General features: G+C 48.3%; 1 protein-coding gene across 1 annotated transcript in view; it reads left to right on the forward strand.

The window, feature by feature from the left end:
* The window catches only part of TNFRSF21 (TNF receptor superfamily member 21), a 28,787-nt gene extending 26,560 nt beyond the window's left edge, over nt 1-2,227 (forward strand). Inside the window, exons 4-5 of the mRNA XM_074153334.1 lie at nt 36-249; nt 1,139-2,227. Coding sequence (XP_074009435.1) covers nt 36-249; nt 1,139-1,368 — 444 coding nt within the window. The 3' untranslated portion in view covers nt 1,369-2,227. The remainder of the gene's footprint in view (nt 1-35; nt 250-1,138) is intronic.
* The last annotated feature ends 19,205 nt before the right edge of the window (nt 2,228-21,432 follow it).

Consider the following 21,432-nt stretch of genomic DNA (forward strand, 5'->3'; position numbering starts at 1 on the left):
CTGAGTTAATTATCCCTCTCTTTCCCCATCCCAAGGTTGAAGCTGACAGACTGGCACCGCCGGTGAGCCCCAGCCCGATTAGCCCCGTGCCCAGCCCCAAGCCCCCAGAGGCCACCATCCTCACCGTGGAGCCCTCTCCTTCAGAGAAGAAGTGTTTCTTCGTCGACGAAGCAGAGCCCCTCCTGCGGTGCGACTCGACCTCCAGCGGCTCCTCCGCGCTCAGCCGGACAGGCTCTTTTATTACCAAAGGTACCAAAATCACTCTAGGGGGTGGGGAGCGGGAGGACCAAAGGGATGCCATGGCATGTCCCCTGCGGTCAGCGCACATGGCAGAGCTGCCCGACATGGTATCATTAAAGTAAATAACTGGGAAAACTGGCTCTCCAGGGGTGTATCACCTCCCTGTTCTAGACCAGACTATCTTGTCAGCAAAGATGATACAGATTTGAGAGGGAAAAACACCTTTAAAGGCTTTTAACTCTTTGAAGTGCTGCCGGAGAATTTGTAGCATCCCTGGATGTTGGGGGACGTTTCTTCTGACTTTTGGCCCTTGGGTTATTCCATGAGATGAAACCAGAAAAAATGTCATTTCAAGATCGAATTTATTTTTTTTTTTTTCCCCCCACGCTTGGTCCTGCTTGCTGCAGCGTCTGACTTACGATGTAAATCACTGTTAGTCACTCACCCTTTTTTGTGGGGGTTTAATTTACTGCATTTAATTTGCTGCATTTAATCTTCAGCTTCTGACGAAGGTGAAACACTGAGCTCAGTCAATCTACCGAATTTATACTTGGGTGCGGAAATGAAGCTGACCCAAGGAAAACAACTCAAAAGAGCAGAATTCAGCTTTTTTGGCTCCCCTTCCACTTCACTTTCCCACATTGGCCATTCAGCATTTATAAATGCTGTGTTTGCTCTAGTGGGATCCTGGATTAGGTGCCTCAGCAGCGCTGGCTTCTCCATCGTCTCCCCTCCCCATCACTCACCATCCTCCACCTTTTCCCTCGATTCTCCTGGTGGCGTGTCCCTCTCCAGAGGTGGCACCAGGGGATGAACTGAGGTCTCCAAGGAGAACAAGCCCTAGTTAGCAGAAGTTTATTGAGGGGTTTCTTGACCACCCTCTCCTTTCCTCCTACAGAAAAGAAGGACACCGTCCTGCGCCAGGTGCGCTTGGACCCTTGCGACCTGCAGCCCATCTTCGATGACATGCTGCACATCCTTAACCCCGAGGAGCTCCACGTGATAGAGGAGATCCCGCAGGCCGAAGACAAGCTGGACAGGCTATTTGAGATCGCCGGAGTCAAGAGCCAGGAAGCCAGCCAGACCCTCCTGGACTCTGTCTATAGCCACCTTCCCGACTTACTGTAGGCACTGGGTCACCACATGCTCTCCGAATATCTGCTAGAGCTAGCTTGGCACTCGTTAAGATGACCGACAATACGCAGGCAGGTTTTGTTGTAGAATATATGGCCAGTATTTTCGTTGAGGTGTCCTTGGTTTCTGGAGGAGGGGTGGTTTGCCAGCGTTGCACCCCTCCACCTTAACTCTATCGCTCAGTCCAAGTCTCTGCACCCTCTGTCCCCTTCCCGAGCCTCTCTTCTCCTTGTTTCTCATTCCAATCAGATCAGTCGATGCACTTTAAAAAAAAAAAAAAAAAAAAAAAATGCAGTTAATGAACTAAAAGACCACGAATCTGATGTAATTTAACACATCGGGGATTGCTCTGTAACCCACTTCTTCTGTCAAAGCTGTCGCTCGGAGTGACCATCTCCCACCACCTCCCTTCGCCTCGGAGCAGTAAATGGCAAATACACGCAAAAAAACCTAAACCCAATCGTTGCTGGTTACTGTCTTTTAATGCAGCTAAGCTTCCCACCTGAGCTGACTTATTATTTTTTTTTAATGTACTATTGTATAGCTCATATCCATTGCTGAGATTTTACTAGCACGGTTATTTATTGTATGGTTTTCACCCGGACAATGCGTCGCGCTCCTATAAAGCTAAAGCAGAAGCGCTTTAACCGCAAAGGAAAAGGGTCGGTCCCACCAGCCTTCGAGGTGATGAAAAGGTCCTTTGCCTTCAGTCGAATGTAAGGAGTTATTTTTTTTGCCTTGCCGCTCGTGGGAACGGCGGGGGCCCCGAAGGGAGCCGGTGCTGGACGTGGGGGGGCGAAGGCGGCCGCCGGTGGTCCTGCTCTCCTCGTGGTGTAAGACTTAAACCAAGCTATGCTTTTACACTCGTGTCTCTTGTTTTTTATACAGACGTGGCCGACGATAGGTTCTCCAAAGACCTTACCTGGTCTTAAATAGTCTCTTCAAATCACAACTTCACTTTTTATTAAGGAAACAAACAAAAAGGGAGGGGGGGTGTGGGGGGGAAAAAGCTGCATCGTTAAGAAGTCTGATTATAATTGCAATTACTATGCTCCCGTAACGAACAGTCTGTACTATGCTCAATTTGAAGAAATCATGAGGGTGGCGTGTGCTGCCCGGTGGGAAAGGGTGGGAGTGGGGGAAGAGGGGGAATGAATTGAAAAATTGCCTTCCAGTGTACTAATTTATTAATAAATACTAGGTGTTTGTTACTTGACATGATTCTGTGTTAACCTCCTTAACACCTGCCTCTGCTTGGGGACACCTGGGGCTGCTCAGGGTGCCCATGGGCGGGGGGTGAAGGGGGAAATTTTGGGGTTTAGGGATGGTCAGGGGGTTGTCTCCTTTAGCTTTGAGGCCAAAATGTGATTGCTTACTGTTGACGGCGCTGCCTCGAGTCCCCAGGGTCGCTGCCGGAGCTCTCTGTAGCCTGGGGGAGATGCTTCCCCGTGGGGCAGGTTGCCCACACTGAGCCGTGTGGGGGGGGGCGTGTGTTAATCCCGGTAGCGGTGAGCAGATCAGATGGCTGATGGGGCTTCCAGCGTTGGTTTTCTCAAGCTCTGAAAGACTTTGCAGGCATTTTGAGGGGGCTGAAATATTAATTTTCCAGGCTGCAGCTGCTGTGCTGAGTCACTCCTGAGCGAAGGTCTCGCAGTCGCAGCGTTTCTCTCGCCCTGTTACATTACCGATGTCCTTAAAACCTCTGCTTCCAAATAACTCATCCCTTGTTATTCTGTCTGTGAATGGAAACCTTAATGGGACAAATGCTTCTGGTTTATAATGCTGTCATTTTGTATACTTAGCTCCGGAGTGTTTTCCATAAACTAGGGTGCTGTGTTTTCTTTCTGGCTGGCATTGAAAATTGCTGTTACAGGACTATACATAGGTACAGGATTAGAACTTTTCAACACATGGACAGATGAAATACAGTGCGAAATAGCGAGAGCCGTTACTGGGAGCGCTGGGGTGGGGTTTTCCCTCCCTGGCAATGGAGCATTGAGCTCTCAGTGGCTGCAACGTGTCTTCAAAGCATCATGAGCAAATAGTGAGCGTGGCTCGTGTGCCTGGCGTAGACTGGGTTGCTAAAAGCAGTATTTTGAGATGGAGTACCACCCTGTTGGCAAGTGGGGGGGGTTTTGTCTCCATGTTGGGAGGGCTGGTAGCTGCTGTCGATCCGCCTGGGCAAGAACTGGCAAGGGGAAGGATGGTGTGTGATTCTGAGCTTGATCGATAGCTTAAGCCAAGCTCTAAACCACCGGCTATAAATTATCCTTGGCGGGTTCTCAGAGTGAGTCCAGCTGGGAAACTAGGGATTTGTTCCTTTCTGACGGCCCAGGTGCTCCCAGCCAAACCCACCAATTGTAAATGCTGGAGCCATAGTGCCACCCTCCTGGGGGACCGTCGGAGCTTTCCTGCATCCTACAGCTCTGCTTCCCATCCCGGCAGCCACTTGTGTTTTCTGATGGTGTTTGAAGGTAAAGCAAAAAACAAAAAAGAGTCCTGGAAAGAGGATTCAGCAGCCAGCTGAAAAAACACCATGAAGCGGGCATGTTGTGGAGGTGCCTTGGCCAGGAGATGCCAAGGAGGCACGGGGAAGCCCGGCGAGTGGGTCCCCAGGCTGTGTGGACACTTAACTCATCTTGGTGGCAGGTCATGGGACGGGCCAGGATTTGGGCAATCCTTGGCTCTGTCTGTGCTGTGTACACTTCCAGCATCGCTCCCTCCTTTGCTCGCACCTGGATGTTGGTCTTGACCCTGGCTCCACCATTTCCTATTTCTGAGCTGTCACCTCTAAGCAGCCCTTTGCTGTATGCATGTTTATGTGTCTGCAGTATATTTATTTCTTAAATATATATGCAAATGCTATATATTCATATATACTACATAAATATTTTGTATGTTATGTTATTTGTATATGTCAAATTCTTTTTATTATGTATTTATGTGTGTATATAATACATATACAAATATTTTATGTATCTGGGGGTGTGCAGGGGAAGTGTCTGAGAGCAGCTGAGCCACACACGTATAGGCAGGGTATTTCCTGGCGGTGTGGGAGGTGTGAGGAGCCACAAGCCCAGCGCTCCCGCCCTTCCTCTGAGCCAGCTCTCTTACGCCTTCAGAAAATAAACCAGGCATAGACGGGTTTGTGACCTGGAGGCATAACTCCACAGGGAGGAGAGGTTGTCCTTGTCCTCGTACGTGGCTTGTTTGAGGCATTGGGGGCAATGCACAAACCTTGCGTGCCGCAACAGGGAGCGGAGCCATAGGATGAGGGGTAACGGTTTTAAGTAGAAAGAGGATAGATTTAGATCAGATATTAGGAAGAAATTTTTTACTGTGAGGGTGGTGAGACACTGGCACAGGTTGCCCAGAGAAGCTGTGGATGCCCCATCCCTGGAGGTGTTCAAGGCCAGGCTGGATGGGGCTTTGAGCAACCCGGTCTAGTGGAGGTGTCCCTGCCCATGGCAGGGGGGTTGGAACTCGATGATCTCTAAGGTCCCTTCCAACTCTAATCATTCTGTGATTCTATGAACACCGGTTGTGTGCAACTCGAATGAAGTTTTTGGCTAAATGGTTTTAGCAAGGCAAAGCTGTGAATATAAAGACCTTGATACGTATGAAAATGCATTTTGCATTTTATGCAAAACATGCATTAAAAAAAGGTGCTCTCCGGTCTGCATTGCAGGTGAGAGGTGCAGGTTTGAAGTGTGTGGTTTGGCCTTGCCCCTTGCCTGGCCTTGCTCACTCAGTCGTCGTGTTTCTCCTTGTGTGCCGTCCTCCAACTGGGGACATCCAAGTGGAGGGGGGTTTGGGCGCTGGGGTGGCAGTCCTGGATGGCAGAGCCTGTTAAACCCACGGGGACAGAAAGCAAGAGATAAGTCCAGCCATGCTCCCCACCTCTGTCCGTTCTTGGCACCTTGTAGGTATCAAAATTTCTCATGTAGCTCACACAAAACACCAGCCGCTGCAATCCTGCTGGATTTGGCTGCAGGCTTGGACACGAGGCATGAAAATTGCATCTCCCCCCAAGGTCACAGTGTTTGCTGGGACAAAACTCTCCGGAGATGCCTCCAGCGTGGCCTGGCATCTTCAGGACTGGATGGCTCTGCTGTTCCAGGGTCTTTTAATTCCTCCAGTGCAAATGAGGTTTGAGATCTGTGTGGGTTTTTTTGTTTTTTTTTTTTTAACTATTATTCTCTTTTCTTTCCATGAATTGCAGGTGCTCCCTGCAGAAGAAAAAGGCATCTGGTGCACTCCCCTCTTACCCCAGCCCAACTGGAGTTCATCCTAATGGGGAATTAATGGCAGCCCTCCGGCGTGGCTGCTCAAATTCCCACTTGGAAAAGCACCCAGGGTCTTGCAGGAGGTTTTTCAGCCCTCCGGCTCCTTTTACGTCAGCTAATTACTGTGAATTGCAACACAGCCTCCGTGTAGGAGGAATTGTCTGTGCAGCCTTTGTGTGAATAACCTGCGGGGAGATCGGTGGCGATGCCACCCGAGGATGCCCGGCGGGCTCGGCGTGGGATGTGGGGGTTATTTGGGGGGGGGTCTGTGCCCATTCCTGGGCGTGTGGGGCTGGGCCGTGCAGTGTGTGGGATGGAGGCAGGTCGGCACAGGGATGGCTGACACGGAAATCCTCTCCTGGCATCGCCTGGCTGTGAGCTTTAAGTCACGAAGGCTTTGCAACTGGGTTTTCTTCTCTTGGACTTTGCTCCTGCAAGTACCGCGGCGGGGAAGTTTCCAGGGCAACTGGTAGGAAATGGGAAGATGGGGAGAAATAAGAGGAGCCGTCATTTCTGTATTCATGGAGAAGATGCCTAGTGGTGGCACCCCCTGACATGTTTATCAAACCAGCCTTTAGGGCACGGCTGCTTGTTCACCATACGAGCATTTATGAGGTTTACAGTTCCCTTCCTACTGCTGTGATTTAATTTTGCCTTCCAGCTTCCCTCCCTTTCTCAAGCGTTTTCTTAACCAATATAATCCAGAAAAAGGGGGAAAAAACCCCCCAAAAAACCCCAGAAGCATCCAAATAATATTGGATCAGCTGTTGAAGGTGCTGACCAGCAGCTCAGGCAGGGGCTTTGTGGGGTTTCCTAAACTTGTGCCAACCTTTCTGCAGATTTAGGTTACAGCCAGGCAAGGTTCTCATCTCTGTTCTTTAGATGCCTAAATGCTCTGAAGTCACTTAAGCGATGTTAGAGATGTTCCTCTCTGCTTCTCAGATTTGCTTTGTCTGTGTGATCAACCCACAATAGTGATCTAATTCGAAATCAGAAGCTAGTCTTTCATATTTTTGGGGAAGAAAAACATTGATCAGTTTATAAAATGTTGCAACCCTGCCAGTTTTCTTTTTTTTTTTTTTTTAATTTTTGTTTTTCTTTATTCCTTTTTTGTTTTTTTCTTCTTGTTTTCCTGATGCTGAAGAAGGAAATCCCTTGCTTGACTGAAATCATAATAATGATTAATAATCCCAATGATGATTAATAATCCCCACATTAACTCGCAGTGAGTGATTTACAGACACAAATGCACAAATTACAGCACTTTCCCATTTGGTTTTTCTTCCCTGGATGTGAGTCCCTGATCTGGGGACCTCGCCCTGGGAATGTCTGGGAGAGGTGTGGAGGTGGAGACGAGCCCTAGGATTGACCCTTTTTAGTCCTACCATTGGGAATAAGAGGCCTTGCCCAGGCAGGAGCTCCTTGGTCAGCAGCAGGAGGTCTTGGTGAGGAGCTGAGCCAGGCAGGGCTCCTGCCCAGTTTTTTTTGTATAAAAAGCAAGTGGATTAGACCACAGGGAAGGATGGGGGAGGTGTATGCTTAGGTCCTCCTTAGCCCAAATTGGGGGACTTAATAACATCCAGGCTGGGTGTCCTCTTTTTTTGGTCCAGCAATCTTCCACCTTTGCAGATCCATGGATCCAGCTTCAGCGCCAGGAGGGGGGAATCCCCTTTTTATTGTTGGAAACTTCGTCTTTCCTAAGCTCACCTCATCCTTAACCTCAAAACACTTTGTGTCCAAAATGAAAGACTTTTGTTTCACTGTAAAAATCTGTTGTCTTGGTTTCTTCCCTTCTTCTTCTTCAATACCAGGTTTGGGGTTGAGGTTGTCCGTCAGGAGTTTGGGGTCTTTATTAAACTGTATGGAGCCCCTAAATTGAAAAAGGAGAGGTTCCAGGCGGGTATAAGGAGAAACTTTTTCACCCTGAGGACAGCGGAGCAGATCAAATAGAGAAGTCGTTGCCAGATAAAGCCATGAGCAACCTGGTCTGACTCCACAGCTTGCCCTGCTTGAGCAGGAGGTTGGACTGGAGACTCATGAGGTCCTTTCCAATGCCAGTTATCTATGGGCCTGTAAGTTACAGTGGAAAATAATGAAGCTTTTTTTTTAAAAAAAAATAATATTCAAAGTTGTTTGACTCTTGAATATTACCACGAGGCAGCAGAAAGCATTTTCACCTCCCTCAAAGACAGCTTTCTCTGGATTCCTACCTACCTACCAGCCTGGACAAGAGCAGTGAGCTTGTGTTTCTTTCAAAGGGCTTCGCTGCATGATGGATAATTTAGAACCATAAAATTAACTTAAGGTGGGAGGGACTTTCTAAAATCACCTGGTCCAGACCCTTTTTCAATGCAGCAACAGCTTCAAAATCAAATCTACTCTCAGACTGAGACCAGGTTGCTCAGGGCTGTGCTCAGTTGAGTTTTGAGCATCTCCAGGAATGGAGACTCCATGTCTTCTCTAGGCAACCATCCACAGAAAAGGCAGAATTTTCCATTTTCCACTTGAAAAATTCAATATTCTGGACAGTAAAGATGAATTAACCAGCCCAGTCAGACCACCTAAAGGAGGTGTCAGGATGGGGCATCAACCCTTTCACCCACCCCTGCTGTTGCTATCTTACAAAATTTTCTTTTAAAAAATGACATTTAATCTTGGAACTAGCATTCCTTTTTCTTTTTTTATTTCCTCACCTCTGCTTTTTTTCTGCTCTAATAGCTGTGAAGTTTCCTCTAATTAAATGTATCCATGGGCAGATAATCCTGTTTTGCTCTAGTGTCAATATGGTCCTTTAGTTAAATTAAATATTTTCCCTGCCTGATGTTTATCCTCCCCTGTCTGCCCCTTGGCTCCCTCATGGAGGTATTTGAAGACTGTGATCCTATTCCCTCTTGTTTCTTTCTTCTTCTGGGCTCAGGAAGTCAGGTTTTCTCAGGGTTTTGACTCATGGCTGATCATTTAAGGGGTTCCCGTCCTCAGGCTCTCCCTCTATGGATGGTTTCACCCCTGTAGCACAGGTGGGGAGAAGGAGGAAGGAGTCCCCCCACTTGCCACAGCTAAACCCAGCAGAAACCACAAGCCAGATTCCCTTTTCCTTGGATAAGAGAGTCCCTCCTTCCCCATCAAACCTCCTCCAGCTCAGCCCAGCTGCGACGTGGGAAGTCAGGGCTGCAGCTGGTGCTGCTGCTGCTCTGGACCTCAGGGTCCTCTTCTGTACGTCCAATGCATGGAAACAGCCACGTGCCATCAGCACACGTCACTAATTAAAGGTGAGATAGCATCCACCTCTGCACTAACCTCAGGGATCTTCTTTCAGCTTCCCTCCAGATTTCCTCCTTGCCTGACTTGGGGCAATGGGTGGCAATTTAAAAAGTTATTTGTTGAGTGCCTGCCCCTGTTTTGGGGCTGTACTTGTGCTTATCTTGAGCCCCACATTTCTGCATGGCATGGTGGGTCTATCGCCTTGCAGCTCTTTGACATTTGATGAGCTCGGCTCCTGGCTTCTCCCCTCTCCCCTCCCATTGTGGACATCCAAGGGAGCACCCTTGCTGCTGGGAAACCCTGGTTACTTTAATTCTTTGCAGTCTTGTTTATTCCTAATATCCTTGAGATGGTGAGTAAACTCAGAAGCTCCAGGGCCAGCTAGTATGGTGCGACCCCAGCCGAAACATTAATTCTTATCCTCTTGCACGGGATGACCCTGTCCAAATTTCCCCCAAGGACAAGGTGATGTCACTGTCTCCCCACCCCGAGCAGACCTTTGGGAGGGTGTGAACTCTTCTGCACCAAAACCACGCCAAGGATGGTCCTCACACTGGTGGCACTTAGAGCCAGGCTCTGCTGATGCTGAGTTTGTGAAATCAGGAGCCTTCATGGCCCTGCTTTGTTTGCTTACGCTTTCACTTCACTTCCATCAACCTCCTTGTCTGGACTAATTCAGCCTTCCTCTCCTCTAACTTTCCGTGATTGTGATAAATAATTTATGTAACAGGCTGAGTCAGGATTTGTTGCCTGGGATAAAGCACACAGGCTTCTGCAAAACACGCCTTGGTCTTGCTGTTAGCCTAGAAATAGGGCCACTAATATAATAGACACGTAATAGTCTTGACTCTTCTCCCTCTTACGGTGACATAAATTGGGGCTGACACTCGCTCGGTAACTGCAACTTCTCAGCTGTGCCATCAGCGGGCGGGATGAAGTGCCAAGGAGACAAACCTAAGATGTTTTCTAGATCTGGCAGGGAAATAAATGCTGGTCCAGCAGGGACCAAATCCTGGCAGGTCACGGGCAGACATAATCTTTGAACTCACGAGCATGGGCACGTTCTATGGAGGAAGCTCAGTGTGCCCCTAGGATACCTGAGCAATTCCATACTCGAGGTGGAAAAAAAGCTGTTTTAATCGGAAAAATAAAAGTAACCTGGGTTTTCTGCACCTCAAACCGAGTAACTAAAACTCTTCTTTACTGTCTTTTCCACTTCCTTTGTTTTGCTCCGCTTTCCCCTGCTCTGTGTCCTACAGCTGCATCCCTGGAGGACCTCAGCATGGAAGGATGTGGAGTGGGAAGGGCCGGAGGGGGGGGGCTGTTTTCCTGCATCCACCCCCGAGGCGATGTACTCGTGTGCCTGATCCCCAAGGATGGATAACGCCAGCAGTGCTTTGCTGCCACGGGTGGCCATGCAGGGCTCAGTCTGAGCCTGACATCTTGAGCCACAGGAGCTCTGGCCCATTCGAGACCCCTCTGGAGGAACCAGACCAGGATGGTATGCCAGATTTTAAATGAATACACGTATACCTGTGGAAGAGTTATACAGAATCTGGCTTGCATCCTAAAATAGCGTTCAGCTTCACTGATTTTGGCACACTGGCCCCAATGTACAAGAGCCATGGGCGACTTGACCCTCCAGTTTGGGGTTTGGGTGTTCAAACGGGTGAAAATGCTTCCCCTGAGGGCAGCAAACCCTTCCTTTGGGGTTAACGCCTCTAATGCTGCCCTGGTGCTCGGTGCTGCGCCAAGGCTGGGTCCCCAGGCCAGGTCTCAGCTCCCTTCCCAAGTGTCACCCACTGGGGTCTCAATATGAAGCCCACAGGACCTTGTTTCAAACTCTACAAGTGTTTCCCAATCAGACTAATTAGGTAGTCGCTGTAAAAATCCAGCGCTGCCATTACAGGGCAAACCTGCGCTCGGTGGGGATGGATGGACCCAGGGAAACTGCATGATGGACAAGTCACCCGAAATAACCCCCCAGTTTGTCTGGAGTCCCAGCAGCTCCTGGAAAATGAGCTGCGAGATTAATACTGCGGCATGAACGCAGGCTGACGCAGCACTGCTAATTATAGAGCCCCGGCTCAAGCAAGCGCCGCACAATTAGCATTTCTTAGACGAGGATGTAAGAGGCGTGAGTGCTGTTCGGTGGCCCCAGACCTCCTCCAGGCTGAAGGTGACAGCACGACGCCCACCAAGAGCTGCCCCACCGCGGTGGTGGTCCCAGAGTGAGCGGCACGGATTTACGCCCCGCTGCTCCCAGGGTGATGTGAGGGGCTCATAGTCCAGCCTTTAATACCGGAGCGATAAATTGCCAGTGGTTTTTGGAGGAAGGCCAGATGCTCCCCACTGCTAGCTCCAGCAGGAGGGAGGGAAGTGGCCGGAGTGTGATATTAAGGCTTGCAGTGCCCGTCCCCTGCATCATTCATTCGCTTCGTTCCCCAAGGCTCTGTTAAAAAGCACAAGGTGTAATTTTCAGCGCTGAAATGCCAGCGTCTTACCGCCGCCCAGCTCTAAATGTACAGCCATTTCCTTCCAGAAGAGACATTTTTTCTGAAAATAAAAAGAAATGCATATTTTTTCCAGAGTAAGCAGTGATTTTCTTGTGCTTGCTGGTTTTTGGATCATTTGGCAAGCTGACGTTACCACATTAAAATCCTATTTAATGTAATCCTTCTTGCAGCACCCCATAGACCCCTTCATCCTCAAGCTCGATGAAACCTCCATGACCAGCGCCACTAAAGCACCTGAAATACTTCATTAAAGGCCAGGAATGGTCCCTGTGCCCCAATACATGATGCCCAACACTGCTGTGACTGGTGCCAGCCTGGGCACCGCCTCCAAGCTGGAGTTTGAGGAGATTAAGTGGCCCTTTTTAGCACGGTCTGTTGCAATAGGACAAGGGATGATGGTTTTGAACTAAAGGAGGGTAGATTCAGACTAGATATAAGGAAGAAATTTTTGACAGTGAGGGTGGTGAAACGCTGGCCCAGGTTGCCCAAAGAGGTGGGAGATGCCCCATGCCTGGAAACAATCAAGGTCAGGCTGGACAGGGCTCTGAGGAACCTGATCTAGTTGAAGATGTCCCTGCTCATTGCAGGGGGGTTGGACTAGAAATGTAAAGGTCCCTTTCAACCCAAACTATTCTATGATTCTGTGATTTCTGATCAAAGGGTTGAGTGAAACTTGCAGAATCTTCTTGTGGGATGTAGGTACTCAAGTCCCATGCCAAAGACCTGCACCCACTATCAGCTGGGAAGATGCTGAAGAGAAGTAGCATCAAGCACCATGTGGTGGTTCTACTGGGACATGTGGTGGTTTGGAGGTCATCCATTCCCATTGCCACAGCGAGCAGGCTCTCCACCGGCCCCCAGCTTGCAGACCTTGTCCCCACAGGGTTTTGCTAGGTGTTTTGGACGAGTTTAATGCCCAGCACATCTCTGCAACGCATCCCACAGCTGCCCATTTCCCACTGCTTCCACCCCAGTGGCTCTCAGCAGCACTGGAGCCGGTTAATCAGGTCAGCTGAAGAATTTGATATTTAACTCATTTCCATGGTCAGGCGGAGGCGGGAGAGGTGACCCAACAAGGTCTTCTTACCCTATTTCAGCTAGGAAAAACACGTCCTGTTCTTTCGGCAGGAGAGAAACTTGGCCCCAAACACACCTCATCTTGTGCACTGGAGGCATCTGCTCCTCACCCGGGCTGGTGTCACCTCCTCTGACCCCGGCTATGGCGGGCTAAAAGCCTGGCAGAAAGCCACCAGCACAGCATCATGTTGATGCACGTAACTGCCTGGGCTGTTGCAGTTTTAAAGGGTGGCCCACACGGTGCTCGTAACTTTTAAAAACAACTCGCCTTGTGCCTGGGATTGGGCTTTCTCCATCTCACCCCAGCAACGGTTTTGGGTTTGTGCCTGCCCGCGTGTGCGATTGCACATCCCCATCACAGCTGGCTTAATGAATCTGAGCAAACGAGCACAAAAACATCGAGCTGTACCGATTTTATGTCACTGCCAGATTTTGCACTCAGCTTGGGTAGTGGGAAGCCAGGGAGATAAAATGCAGCTCATTTTGTTGATGTCAATGGGGTTTAAAATTCAAGACAAATTAATTGCATCTGTATTTTTTGATCGGTGAAGGCAATTTCGTGAAGCATTTGTTAAAGATGCCACTTAAGGAGGAATTTCCTAACTGCAGAAGTTAATAACTTTAAAACTGCTACTCAGGCTCTCTGCGAATGGGGCTTTGTGCTGCAAATCTCTTTGAGACTTATAATTCAATCCTATTTAGAAGCAAATTTCTTAGATTTAGAGCAATGAATATTTAAATACTACCAGTTGAAACATTTTCAATTTTGAGATAATTTCAAAGCCGGGCGAGTTTATAGCATTGGGCTACTCGGCAATCCTTTAGCGCCTGAATTGATCTGAACTGTAGCTGAATCTTAAGCAGTTTAAACAGCTATAAAGAGTTAGAGTAGTTTAAAGGGTTAGGGTAGTTTAAGCAGAATATCATGTTTTCAGGGCTTTGGTTAAAGAAATGGGAGTTCACAGGCTGTCAAGCCGAGCAGCTCCAGATGAAGGACCTGACAAGCATCGTTAGAAAAACTCTCTGAAGCATTAGGCATGTTCTCTGCTTTCAAACCTTGTCTGCTTTATTTTTTTCTAAGGAAAAAAAAAAAAAAAGAAAAAGAAAAAAGAAATGAAACAAACAGCTTGAACATTCACACAAAATGCAGAATAAAGGCAAAACACTTGGGAAATCCTGTGAAGGTGGGTTTGCTCTGACAACAGGCTTGTTGCTGCTCCCTGTATTTGACACTCACTTTTCTTCAGTACAAACCACTTCAAAACCCTGTAACACTCTGAAAAGCAGCAACGAAAAAAACACGTGAGCTTTGCAGTGCTCATGTTTAGGCCCTTCAATGTCAGATATATGCAAATTAAAAACTGAAAGATGGAGCTTTTAAACTCTTTTGCGAGCCCAAGCCAGCTCTGCACGAGCATTTGGGCAGGATGATTATTTCAGATGGGAAAGAAAACCAGGGGAGAAAGAGGTCTTTTTTTTTGGTAAGATATATTTATGCCCATCCTAGCCATAGTAAAAAGCCTCTGTGTACCATTATAATTTATTCCTCTCGACTAAAAGCCATGCATATTCCAGTATCGTTGCTCCATCTGTGCTGTTAATGCTGGACTGTGCTAAAAACAAATCAGGATTTATTGGATACAAGAGGCAGCTGAGGCAGAGGGAAGACTCCTTATCTTGGTATAACGCAGACGGATGAAGGCTGGGGGGGTGTGTGTGTGTCTGTTTCCAGGTGTTTCTCCAACTGGACCAGCATAAGGACAGCATCTGTGCTGGCACAAGCCACCCACGCCTGCTCTCCGACAGCAAGGTGAGGAACAGTGCAGCTGAGGTGAGCCTGCAAAGGCTCTGCACAGGGCTGTCTCTGCTGCAGCTTCTTCGCATCAGTCGCAGGGATTATAAGAAAAGGATGGGACTGGTGCTGGGTCACCCACATGTCCCTGTCACCCGCTGTCCCATCCCTGACACTCACCACAAGCAGATGTCTGGGAAAGGCATAATAACAGGTATTGACATTTCCCCCGCCGACCCTCCTGCCTCTGACCACTTGTGGCTGGGGGAGCGCCTGCAGCCCCTGGGGTCTCTGCCTGCTGGGTGACCCTCCATGGGTGTTTCTCCCATGACCACCCAGGCTCCTCCAGAGAGAGCAGAACCAACCTTTGCCACCCAAACTTTCTTTGCCAGACTTTGTACCAACCACCTACTGATTTGTCTGGTTTGAGCCTGACAATCTCAGCCGATGCCCTTATTTACTTAATTTATTTTAATTTTAATTTTAATTTTAATTTTAATTCTAATTTTAATTTTAATTAGATGAAGCAGCGAACAGCTTTTCCTCTCCCAATTTCGCAAACCTCACCATGCTTCCCCTCCAGCCACCTCTTTTCAAAGACAAGGAGCCCTCACTAACTCATTGCAGGCTCTGTTTGATCTTCCCTGTGTCCCTTCTCCGAACTTCTCCTCTGCTGCCCATGGTGAGCTGTGATGGCAGATGAGGCAGGACCACATCCACCCCAGGATTAGACCCCGACAGCATAAATGCTGCAGAAGAAAGTGCTGGCCTTGACAAAATGTCCCCTTTGAGGCTATTTCAAGAGATTTCATCAGGGATGGGATATCTATCTAGTAGAATCCAGGCAATCACTCAAGCAGAAAAATAACACAGGTGCCATGTAATGAGATCTGACAGAAACATAGCAGTAAATGATTTAATTACCTAGCTTATTTCAGTGATGGTGCCTGGATGGACACAGAGGTGCTGGGTCCCTCCAGCTGACAGCAACATCCTCCCGCAGCCTGGCAGTGAGCCTGGGATGAACCTCTGGCCTCCCATCTCACCATAAATATACTATAGAATTGAACTGAATTGTACTATATAGAGTGAGTATATTAATAGTATAGCTCGTACGTATGTATATGCCTTGCACTTGAGGCCCCCAGCAGTCTAATTGCTCCTTCAGTCACGTCCCTTAGCCCTATTTCCCATCTCCTCAGCCCCAAACTGCTCCTACGTCATTCTATCTTGTCTCTGTATCCTCTTAAAACACTGATTTTTCAGGTGGGAGCCAGCAATACCCTCTCTGTCCATGAGTATGATATTCCCACCAGTTCTTGCTTTTCTAGTTCCTTTGGAGACACATGCCAAGGACGTATTTTTTAGAGCAGATGCTCAGCATTTCTCAGGAACCGGGTCTCTTCAACATGCAGCAATGTGTGGGTTGTTCTCAAGAGCATCCAACCCTTCTTTTAATACTGGCTGTCCTGCGACCCATTTCTCCATCACTTTGGGTTAGGGGTAGAGAGGTGGGGTGCTCCAGTCTAGCAGGATTTTCTGCCCCCTCTGAAGCTGGCAAGTCACAGAACCCCCTCTTTCCTAAAGCACTTTGCAAAGAAATTGCTTGTATATCATATGGAAAAGCAGCATGTCATTGGCATCAGTGGCATTAGGACTTTCCTGCATCGCCCAGGATTGTGAACCAGGTCCCGGGGCAAGCCACTGAAGAACTTCCCACCTGATGTAAAGCACCAGCCGATTTCATCATCCCAAAAGCTTTCCAGGAAGCCCTGAGTCAGGAGTTCATGTTCCCCTTCTCTCACCCAGGCCATCGTCCCAACCTCTGCAACAGTGGTCGGGCTTGGGGGCTGGAGACGTCATCACAGAAATGGGCCGGAAAAATGCACGATCTGGGGGGAATTCCTTATCACGGGTCTTTCGGCTGCGGTTTTGCGAGCAGATCACTTCCAGCTCAGCTGGAGCTCTTGCCAGCGTCTTTTTGAAGGGTTTTCGCCCTCTGGAGGCTAAAGTTAGGAAAGCAAATGCAAGAGAGAGAAAAAAAAAAGGCTCAAATCTTACTTTTGCTGAAATGTAACACCCATGGGAACAAACCTGCAAAGAGCTGGTGGGCTTCAAACTGCTTCTCCTGAAAAGCTGATCGTGGGCGAGGACAACTCTTGCACGGCACTGAAAGCCTGAGTGGGACCCACAGGTGTTGTGCTCAGCCTCAGCCTTCCCATTCCTGCCCCAACAGCACCAAAAAATGTCCAGACAATGTCGAAACATCCTGCCTTGACAATTCCAGATGAGAACTTCTGATCATGCTCATTTTACAAAGATTTTATTCCTCTTTTTTCTCCTTCGTCTTTGCCACAGGTTACGCATCATAAAGGACTACACAGAGGCTGAAATGCACATGGCATTTCTAAACTTTCAAAATTAAATGTTTGGATTTCCTTTGAAATTCCTATACTTTCTCCTCATCAAGATGCATCTTCATTCATTTGCCTGCAATTAGAACCAGGGGAGAAAAAGGTAGTTTTTTTCCTTGATAAATAAATATTGGGGGGAAAGGGTGACACTGAAAGCCTAGGCTCAGGTTTGGTTTGCACTGGGCTTGGTCTAGCAGCATCTACATATCTCTCTGATTTTATTTTCCTGTGTCTTTCTGCTATGACTCAGTCCCAGTTCCTTGGAGACCCTGATAGCCTGTGAGGTCCTCCTGTTCCTCCGCATTTTTCTAGCCAGCCTCTAGCACACCCTCTGTCAAGCTAACCAACACACAGCTCAGCCTCATGAGTCTCAGCAAGAACACCGAAAAGTGCTGTGCATGGAGGCAGGATGCCAAGAACATGCCCGATGAAGGCCGTTTTCCAGGCGTGGGTGATGTGATTCAGTGATCTGGAAGTAGAGATGCAGAATGTCCCCTCCCGACCGATGCTCCCACGCAGGACATCCTGTGTTTTGTGTTTGTGCTCTTCCAGCCAGACCAGGTCCTTGCATGTCTGCCAAAATGACAGCTTGAAATGTACGTGTGAAAGACCTGCAGGCACCTAGCTCTTACCAGTGGCATAAACACCCATGGGTTAGGAGCCTATAAAGGAGTGATGCTCCTAAACATCTTTGTGGACCTGGATCTTCTTTCCAGAACACAAAGGACATAACTGATGTGAGTGGCAGCAAGGAATATTAGATTTCCATAGCCACAGAAGCATTCACCCACTGCTTCTTACACCTACTGTCCCCTCGTGTAAGAAGGAGTTGCCCACCTGTGACCACCAGCTCAAAAAATTCCCATATTCCACCAATATGTCACAGTTCCGTATCACCACTCATGGTTAGAAGAGAAGATGTGCAACACCATGAAGCAGCCAAGTGCCCCACTGCCAGCTTCACGCCCAATCTCGACAAGGTACCCACCTCCACCACATTCTTGCGTATTCCATGGGACTTCAGGGGAACTCATAGCCATTGTATACAGGAGGTGATGGGAAGTAGCTCCTCCATGGCATCTCTTGTAGTGTGTAAGCAACTATTTGGTGTGAGGAAGCACGCTGCTTAGTTGTGTTTGGTCTCAGCAATTCCCAATACAGGGACTGTGGGAAAGCACATGGGGGTGGGAACCTAGAGGTGGAAACAGGTTGCTGAGCACCAATTCCCAGTTTAAGGGGTTTGGGGGCAATTTTGACATGACAGCTCTCAGGGCAAGGCACTGGTTGTAGAGGCCTGAGAAAGGAGATTTCCCCTTTTTTGGGGGGGATATTATGTACTGTCAATGAACCAAGTTACATTTTACCAAAAGATTTCATGGATTTCAATGCTCTTCGACATCTGACCAGAGACCTGTCACCACACAGCAGAGGGACAAAGCTGGGACAGGAGACACTTGTCACAAAACCCCCAGCAGTTCTGGGAGCAGCAGTAGAATAGGAAGTAGGACAACAACAGTTAAACCTAACCATCTCAATACCTGCGCAGCCCAGCACCTCCTAATGCAAGCAACACCATTTTCAACTCCAGTAGTCAGTAAATTACTTAATAATTTAATACTGTGCTCTGCAGTAGAGGTAAATCCGTTTTGGTGGAGGAATGGAGGTAAATGCGTTCGGTGCTGGAGTACATCTGATGTGCACTGAAGTTATTAAGTCGAAGCAGAAGCCCGAAGGGCACTTTCATAGCATTCGGTGAGAGCGGCACAGTCCCAGGGATGTGATCATTGCTGCAGATTTGGGGGCCGCTTTTTCAGTGCTTTATAGGGAACCCAGGAAGGCGCCAGTGATGTTTTGAGTTCTGTCTGCGGGGCTGGGATTTGTACAGCTGAACAAGTTTTAATGTGATGTTTTCTGAGGCAATAGATGTGGAAGCCCAAAGTGCCATAATTACGAAACGCCAGTCCAAGCAGAGGCACATTTTAAATAAGCAATAAAGATGCAAGAGCAAGTCAGTACCAAATAGCAATTCCACTGAAAGATCACAAAGCCATGACCAGGCACAGCCCGATTTTTTATGCCTGTTAAAGTAATTGGAAACTCGCCTTGTACCTGTTCCTCATCTTATTAAAAGGTCTGCTGCTATGAGGACACGTGGAGTCATTTTTTTGATGTTGCTAGCACTCTGCACAATTTCTTGGCCGGGTTTCACAGTGTGCCAGTAAACAGTTACCTGCTTGTTTACTGGAAAAGCAAAGCAAGGATTTCAGACCTTCTTTAGAAGATGATTTAATCTTTTTACGTATCATTTTGCATTCGCGTAAGCAGGTCAGCATCCAAGGCTTGAACTGAAAGTAGGGTCTACCTTCCGCCTCAGCCAGCACGGGTATGGAGGAACAAGGAAACCCAGGAGTGCACACACATGGCTGAGTCTCTGCAGCTTTTGCGTGTTTCCTCATGCCTGATGTGCACATGCCATATTAGCAAAATGTGAAAAATTGACTCAGCTTGAACATGAGTCGGAGCCCCAGCAAGTAAACAAACCCATAAGTCATTCTCCAGCTGAGCTGCCAAGAGGCTCTTCACCACCCGGGCAGAATCCAGGGGGTGCCAGGATGCCAAACTGCGTCCGCAGCCCACCACTAACAAGGAAAAATCATTGCAGTTGAGCTCTCCTTGGGTTCATCTCAGTGTAGGTGGAAAGCTAATCCTGCAGACTAATTCTCAGCTGGCCCAGCCACTGGAGGAAGAAAGGGAAGGTTGTTTTAGAAAAAAAACAGCACAACTTTGCCTTGCTCAGCCTGTGGTCGCTCACGAGGCTGAATTGCACCATCTCACTGTGACCCCAATGAGTTACACCAGAGACATGCAATGGCCAACACATTTCAGGAAGCAGCTGGTGCTTCTACTTAGTCCCAAAATCCTACTTTTGCCATGCTCGTGTAGAGCACTGTGTTGTGCCTGCTTGAGTCATCACCCTCTGGGTAAGCAAACAGGTATCTCTGAAGTCAACCATTGCTTCTGAGTGAGTAACTTGAAGCCCAGCCTTTCCCAGCTGGGCAGCTCTTTGTTTGCGCGAGAATAAGAGGAATCAGGTCTGTGTTAGCAGCAAAATCCAAACCCAGGAGGACGAAACAAGGCTTTTCCCCATTTCTAAGCTGGCTCTGAATCATCACCATTTTCTGGCTCAGCCCTTACGTGTCCGCTGTGGAAGCTGAGTGAAGGCAGCTGCCCTTGTCCCTGCCGGGGCATCACGGTTAACCCAGCTGCCATCACCCCTTGGCTGGGAGCTGCAAGAGTCAATACAGCTGGGCAAATGGGGTTTTGCGGTGAATGTTTTACCCATACCTGCTATCCTGCATAGCACCTGCACATCACGTGTGCGCTGTTTGGCTGACCCATGAATGGGGTATGTGTGGTACATCACACTGCTTGCAGCAAGAACGAGCAGAGGAGGAGAACAGCATAAGGAAGGTAGAAAGGCTGATGGTGAAGAAAAGAAAAATATGAAAGAAACTATGAAAGACAGGAGAAATAAAAGAGAATCTCTGTAGAAAGCTACAGCAGGGCTCAGCAAGAAGATGGCATGTCTCCCCCTGGGTTCATTAACCACTAATAGGATTTATGAGAAGAATTTGTCACACGCTTAGGAGCACTTAGAAAAATGAAAAAATAATCTGGAAAGAATCTTATACCCTATAAACATCTATCCTTTCTAATTAACACTTTATGCTTGTTAAGAGTGTAGGAAGTGAAAGGATCCAAGTGGAAGTCGAGCAGGGACCAGTTTGAGATGAAGTCCCTGAGGTGTGAGGGGACCTGGAGTCGTTGGCTCACACAGGTATTTAAGGTCTGTATGAGGTGCCCTGAGCATCTGGCCTGGCCTCCAGCCATCACTCATTGGCCGTTGATGTCCTATATGTTGCACCTGGAGCTCATATCTACGTTTCTGATGCCCATTGAGCACCTCAATGATGCTTGGGGCAAGAAAGGTCACATCCAGTTGTAGGGCGTTGCCCCAACCTGAATGGACCAAAATCCTCCACTGTAGAAGGGACAGTCCAAAATGGGGGTCCCAGGAGATGCTTGCCCTTGTTTGGGAAGAGAAACACCAGGCAATGACCTACCTGAAAGCAGCTGTACCACCAAAGCCAGGAGTGGCAACACTTAGGCGATTTCTATTGCGTCCCTGACTCCCCTACAGAGCTGAGCTTCTCGAGGTCTTCTTCCTTTCTTCTGGGCTCCAGGAGTCCTAAACGTAAAGCACTAAGTAATGCCTGAGGCGTTTTCAATGCCCTGAGCAAAACCACCCTGTTATTCCCTAGTTTTCAACACAAGGTGGCAGGCTGTCCCCAAGATGGGGAGCATCCAGGCTGTTTGAAGTGACAAGAAATGGTCCTTTGTCACCACAGAAAGGAAAATGCTGCTCCTTTTTGTCACCTCTTTGAGGAGGGAGGAAGGGTACAAGGTTTCTGTGGGACTTGTGGTGACTTAGGGAGAGATGTATGTGGTGAATGAAAGCCTGTTGCTGTGAAAGACTTGCTCTGAGCCTGAGCTCTCATCCAAAACCACCTACCAGCTTGGGAGGAAGGTAACTGAGGGGTGCCCGCAGTCTGGTTGTGGTGACAGTGGGATGCTGCTGTGGGTGCATCTCCCCTTCCTGGAAAGTAGGTATTGGCAGCACTCTTAGCACATCCCCTTTAGTGGTTTGGCTG

This window comes from Numenius arquata, chromosome 9, assembly GCF_964106895.1.
Source record: "Numenius arquata chromosome 9, bNumArq3.hap1.1, whole genome shotgun sequence".
In the NCBI taxonomy this organism is placed as follows: Eukaryota; Metazoa; Chordata; class Aves; order Charadriiformes; family Scolopacidae; genus Numenius; species Numenius arquata.